This window comes from Rhagoletis zephyria, unplaced genomic scaffold (assembly GCF_001687245.7).
Source record: "Rhagoletis zephyria isolate East Lansing unplaced genomic scaffold, Rhagoletis_zephyria_1.1 Rzeph_scaffold_00902, whole genome shotgun sequence".
NCBI lineage: Eukaryota > Metazoa > Arthropoda > Insecta > Diptera > Tephritidae > Rhagoletis > Rhagoletis zephyria.
Window position 1 is genome coordinate 161132 of NW_016157986.1, and position 6906 is coordinate 168037.

General features: G+C 31.8%; 1 protein-coding gene across 1 annotated transcript in view; it reads right to left on the minus strand.

The window, feature by feature from the left end:
• LOC108361985 (probable cytochrome P450 313a4) overlaps nt 1–6664 on the minus strand; it is an 11701-nt gene extending 5037 nt beyond the window's left edge. Inside the window, exons 1-6 of the mRNA XM_017614805.1 lie at nt 6446–6664; nt 6163–6366; nt 5917–6102; nt 1040–1109; nt 861–975; nt 563–712 (exon numbers count right to left, since the gene is read on the minus strand). Coding sequence (XP_017470294.1) covers nt 563–712; nt 861–975; nt 1040–1109; nt 5917–6102; nt 6163–6366; nt 6446–6620 — 900 coding nt within the window. The 5' untranslated portion in view covers nt 6621–6664. The remainder of the gene's footprint in view (nt 1–562; nt 713–860; nt 976–1039; nt 1110–5916; nt 6103–6162; nt 6367–6445) is intronic.
• Between the last annotated feature and the right edge of the window lie 242 nt (nt 6665–6906).

Here is a 6906-nt window from a genome sequence, read left to right on the forward strand (position 1 = left end):
ACGATTTTCCAGCAAAATTGTGTAGATAGAGGATTTTGCTTTTGTAACAAAATGTTATTGCAGATAGTGGATTTTTCAAAATGAGAATATAATACCATAAAAGCAAAATTTTAAGTTTGGCATTATTGTCATGGCTGAAGGATAAATAAGAGCTCACGTTACCATCAAAAACTCATTTTCATCAAAATTGTAGATAGAGGGTATTGAATATAAGCCCTCGATATGAAAAAAATATTTCATTTTACTTGATAAAAACAGAAATGTTAGTATAAATGAGTATCAAGGAACTTCAACTGGTTTATATGTAAAGAGTACTTTGAAATGTTGTTTACCCATTTTACTCAGAATGTTGATTAATCATAAAGCAAATTTCTCAAATATTTTTGTTTTAGGTTAATCAAGATCTTGATTACTAGAGTAACTGAACTTTTTAGTAATCATAATTTCCAATTAATCGAATAATTGAGTTATTTACTTTATGATTGATTAAAATTTTGAATAATCAGTTAATCGCACAGCTCTAATGTATGTACATCTATCTAAAAAGCTTTTTAATTTTTACCGCGGCAATCATTGTAAAACTCTCGATTTCCACATCGTTGGCATCGAATAGTCCTTGTTCCATAGCTTTTAGCGTCAAATTAATTAGCGTTTGCTGACCGTCTTCGTATTCATCTGACTCGGCTTTTAGAGAGAGATTTTCCTTAATCAACTGCAAATTAATGAAGTGAATATTTACTTGTGATTTATGCAATCGATGAGTTCATTTTATTCTAACTAGGGGCAAGTTGCTCAATGTCTCGTTAACNTAAGTGTTAACCAGACATTGAGAAACTGGCCCTAAGTGTTTTTGTACTTACATCGCGTACTAACTCTCTTAAATATTTAAGTGTTTTTTTGTACTCTGGCGTTAAAGTTAGAAATCCTAAACCCACCGAGGAGTAAACTGAATTCTGTGCCATGCGATGAACTAGACTATGTGATGTCGTAATTAGCAGGAATCGAATTGTAGGTACTTGAATGCTGATAGTTTACTTACATGTTAAATGCATTCATAACCTCCTTGTACTTATCACTTCCTTCATCAATTTTGGTGCCCATTATAGTCACTGTAATTTCATAAAGCAAATACATACATATGTATTTATGTAAATATTACGGATATTCATCATTATGATAATTTGATATGCAGTTACTTTTGATGTTGTTTTTCCCATGTTAACACCAAAAGAAAAACAATTAAGCGATAACTGTGTCAGATTAACGAGCTATATTTTAATTAGTCACTTTTTTTAACAAGGCATCGGAGAAAAGTACATCGACGCTAAAATAAGAGAAACATCGATGGTTTCCGATGTTTTGCAATTTGTTAATTTCTAGTTAAATTTAAAGGAATATTGAATACTCGAATAATAATGAATGTATTTTCCTGTATTTTATTATCCTTTCTATAATCTTTCTATTATTAGAATCAAAATGCATACCAGCGTAATGTCATTCGGGCCTAAAGATCCTAGACCTGATTTTGTTGAAATTCTAAGGGGTGTTTGGTTCTACTTTAACGGCTAGGTTATTAGCATTCAGAATGAATCCAACAATTTTATTGAGCTTGGGCTGGTTTTTTATGAAAACTGTTGTGGAAAAGCAACAATAATTTACAAAGGTAAGAAGATATAGCTGCTATTTGGGAGATCACCACATCTACCAATCAGACTTTTTCAACCGTGGTCACTGAGGAGATGTGGTGATCTCCGAAATAGCAACTATAACTTCTACCTTTTGTAAATTATTGTTGATTTTCCATAACATTATTCATAAGAAACGGCCACAAACTCAATAAAATTGTTAAATATAATTTTCATAAGGCCATAAATTACAAAAAAAATTCTGAATGAATAATAAATTTAAGGTCAGTCAAACATACCGAAAGCAAGTCGGAGAGTCTCCTTAAAGTCGATGTTTAAAACATCGGTACAACTTCCATCGATGTATCGTCAATTTCTCGATGTTAGTAAATTGTAGGCATCGATGGCAAACATCGAAAATTTAACCGATATTATCGATGTTTCGAAAACATCGATGCATCGTTTGCATCCCTATGTATGGCTGACTTCCGAAACGTATCAATACAATGTTGGAATACTGTTATACTTCCGATATCAAACTGTTTTTATATGCAGGCTTGCGACACATTGCAACTATGTATATACATGCATTGCATATTTTAAATATTTAATACAGCAATGAACAAGTTTTCTGTATTTTCCATTTTTTAAACACCAATGGTAACCAATAACAAACCAAGCATCAACTTTGTTTCTGATGCGCTGATTGCTCTAGCGATGGGTGCCGGTAACTTTTCGGATGCGTTTTGGAAAGTATGCATTGCCAATAGTATGTCGTTCGGCGTTATGGAATGTTATATTTTGTAAGTATGCAAATCAATTAACGGTTTGGAAGTCAGCCTATTTTCACACCTTTTTTATATTCTTTACTATGAGAATATTGTATTACTATTTGTCCAAGAAATTATATAAATGTTTAACTCTTTCACTACCACTGTAATCATGCATCCAGGGGGAAATTTAAAAAATCGACAAAAGTGCAATTCCCACTCTATTCGAATAAGATAACGCCCCATTGGTAGTCATAAGTATTTTCTTTTCACAATCACCTATTTTGGGCTCGTTTAATGAGCGCATAATTTTTATAGCACTTAATTGGTATCAACCACTTTATTTCTATCAAACTTGGTTCAATTATATCATTGAGTCTAACTCAGCGCTTAAATCGGGAAAATACCCCTGCTTATCATGCAAAGGTAGTTAAAACATGTAAGAGCAGCGCTGTTTTCGGCTATGCCGAAGGCTTCATACCTTTCATGAACATCTGCAAATTTTACTTTGACAGATTATTGCTTTTGAATACATCTGCATACATCGGTAGAGGAGTTACATACCTATATAAAAAATCGCATCTAAACAATCAGAGGTTTTGAAGATATACCTAATATTAGCACCAATCTAAGTGATTTTCACTGCTATGTGATCGGTATGTAAACCGGTAACACAATTTATTGGGTTTAGTTTCCTACATAAAGGAGATATATCGCAAAAACTGGTATCTGAACAATCAGTGCTATAGGAGATAAAGCTTATACAGCATAGATTTTGACGATTTTCTCAGTAGACTTTGTATTATTATTTATAAAATATCTTACGAAATTTATCGGTTTTAGCTGTTCAAATAAAGGAGTTTTACAGTAAAATCCCATATCTGAACAATCAGATGTATGGAAGATATATGTTGTAGTCATCCGATCCTTGTTATTTTCACTGTAAGTATTCTGTTAATAATGAGTGAAAATGGTGCGAAATTTCATGTTCCTAGCTGCATAAATGGAGGAGTTATGATAAAAGACCTCATATCTGAACAATCAGTTGTATGGGGCTGCAGGCTATAGTTACCCCAGCTTTTTAATTTTCACTGTAAGTCTTCTGTTGGTAATTATTGAAAACAGTGCGGAATTTCATGTTCCTAGCTATATAAATGGAGGAGTTATAACGAAAAATCTCATATCTGAACAATCAGTTGTATGGGAGCTATATGTTATAGTAGTCCGATTCTTCCGGTTCCGCCAAATGATTAATACATTATAAAAATACACCCACCTACCAAATTTTATCCGGATATCTCGAAAACTGAGAAACTAGATTGCATACAAACAGACGGACATACGGACATGGCTAAATCGACTCAGCTCGACGTTCTGATCATATAAGTATACATTTTAATGGGTCTTTTTATTCTGGTAATTACAAACATCGGACCAAAGTTATAATACCATTTCATGCTCATGAAAGTTATAAAAATAGCAACGATAATATGTGATACCTGCGCCGGGTATATGAAGTTCGGTTTCGCCCAATCTCATACTTCTATACTTGTTTTTAATTATTTTCCTTTATAAAAGGTACATAAGTTTACGACTTAAAATAGTTATTTTTGTTAACAGCAATGAAATAAGACTGTATTAGGTTATTGTTCATTTTAAAAGAATAAAATATATTTACAATAAACAACTAAATCTTTTAACAATAAAAAATTACGAGAAACAGGTTAATAGAAAATGTGCTAAGTCCCCATTGAAAGAAGAAAATCATAAAGAGAAAATGTGCCAAAAGAGCCTATAAGTCTGCAACAGCTTTATTATGAAATCGACCGATTATTGGTACTGAAGCAAGACGAACTAAGGAAGAAAACTAATTTTACAGATTAGGAAAATATTAACAACAAAAAAATTTAGATGGTTTTTTGTCCCGCCTGAAAAATTAAAAAAAAAAATGGACTTAGCACGTTTGCGAACTAAGCCAACGATATGTATATTGATTCTTTCAAAAACGAGTTAGATTCATGTAAAACGTTAACATAATTTATTTCCGTACTTAGTTTGCACAGCAAAATAAAATTATTTAAATTTTTAACAAAAATTTGTTTTAACAGTAAAACATATGTAACAATGTAAAAACTTGTACATATGTATATGTTCGTACAGTGCTTACGGCAGTATTCGTTATTTAGTGTTTTCACGATATTCAAAACGTTTTCCATTAAAAATCTTTATCGGTAATTTATATTTTAAATGTGTATATGTACATAGCTCATTCTACTACAAAAAAACTTGCACGGTTCACGGGATGCAAGGCCTGCAAGCAGAGACATAACTAGTATAATAGAAAATAATAAAAGTTAATCAATAATCATTATATTAAGATAAATATATTTCGAGTCATCTAATAATTATTATTCAAGGGCTTATTTTATAAAAGTCCTTTAATGATAATTATAAGAGAGAAAAATATTTTAAGTCTTCAAAGATACCTATTTTAAGACTTATATTATAAAAGATTTTTCATAATAATTATCATTGAGATAAATATTTTTAAGTCTTCAAAGACTTTTATTTAATGACTTACATTATAAAAGTCTTTCCATAACAATTATGAGTGCGAACAAATTTGTTAAGTCTTAACAGACGGGACTTGTTCAGAAGCATTTCAGGAATAGTTGGGGCCAGTTCGGGGTAAGGTGGGGATCAGTTCGGGACTAGTTGAGGATAGTTTGGGCCCAGTTGGGACCCGTTCGGGACTATATACAAAATTTTTTCGCACTAATAATTATTATCAAAAGACTTTTGTCTCAAAATAAAAGTCTTTGAAGACTTAAAAATATTTATCTCAATGATAATTATTATGACAAGACTTTTATAATATAAGTCTCAAAATAAAAGTCTTTGAAGACTTAAAAATATTTATCTCGCTGATTATTATTATGAAAAAACTTCTGTTATATAAGTCTTTAAATAATAGTTATCGATATATATATTAAAAAAATATATAAAAAATATTTTTTCACGCATAATTATTATCAAAAGACTTTTATAATTATTACGAAAATTTCGATGACTTCTTTAAAACTCCACCATGAAATAATTATTATTTTGGGTCACTGCCTGCAAGGCTTTCACATAGAAAAACTGGTTTTTACCGTCCAATTCGTGCACCGTTAAGAGCTTGATATTTTAAATTTACGAACATGTTTATACAAAATGGCCCCCTAACTTCCAAATTTTTACCTAGATATTCGAAAAATTCTTGCCTGATAATTCCGCTTATGTGTTTTTGTACAACATAAAACATACCTCTATTGGTTGCAATAATTTTAAGCTATAATAAAAAATTGTTTAGTAAGTTATTGGTTTTGAATTTTTTTTTGTGTATAGCTCACTTTTTTTTAGCAACGTTTGCGCTTAACTTCTGCGCCTTCTGAACCACTTACCCATTGATAAGCCAACTTCGTATTAAGTTGTAAGTCTTTTAAATTAAAGCGTAAAGCCTTATATTGTAACAAACTCACGAATGCTCAGTTGTAAGCCATAAGCTTTGATAACACCGTAGACATCCTGTTCACCGCGACCAGCCATAGCGATTAACTTCTGCTTCACATTTTTTGCATTGTCGTTGAATAACGGGAAAAAACTCATGAGGTTGTTGTGGCCAAGAAAAGGACTTATCGCTTTGCGATCTGGTTTCCATTTATTCACTGTGCGTACGAAAAATTTATATAAAACATATAGACATATGTGTTATCACACTTGTTCACCTGGATTCACAATAAGCCCGTTAATGACACCGTTATTAAAGTGAGCATACAAGTCTCTGGCTTTGTTGAGAAATTCGGGTGAAGATGTGACATGTTTAATCACTTCCGGCTCGACAGTAATTATAATCGGAGTTGTAGTCACCCACACACAACCGGTTAAACTTTTTATTTCATCGAAACCACGGCTTACAGTGCTATAAACTTCTGCAATTGTATTGGAATTAACCATTTAACGAAATGTTCAAAAAACTTTAAGTACTCGGACACTTTTCACGGCACTTACTACTTAAATTAAAGAACTTATATGTGACACCAATAAAAGGTAATCCGAACTGCGTCGGCAATTTGGATGTTATATTACGAAAGGATCTTCGTTTTTCGTACAACCTCCAACTGGCGATGAGCAGCAGAATGGCTGCCGCCAGGATTACCGATTGCATTGAAATTAGAACACTCATACTTGTAACGAGAGCACCGTAAACACGTAGGGTGAAATGAACTAAATGTGAACAACTAAAGCTGTAAATGATAAATGCACAATCTTATATATATTCCTATAAGCATGCATCTACGTACATAAGTATGTAGAACTATTTACTTTTATTACAGTTTTATTATATCAGAAATTAAAGCTCTCATAATCGTTTAGCGGGACAATCGGATATGCAAGCAATTAATATCAAATGATTAGAAACGGAAAAAGTTACATACGTTTGGAATTTACTTTTAAGTAAATATGTATGT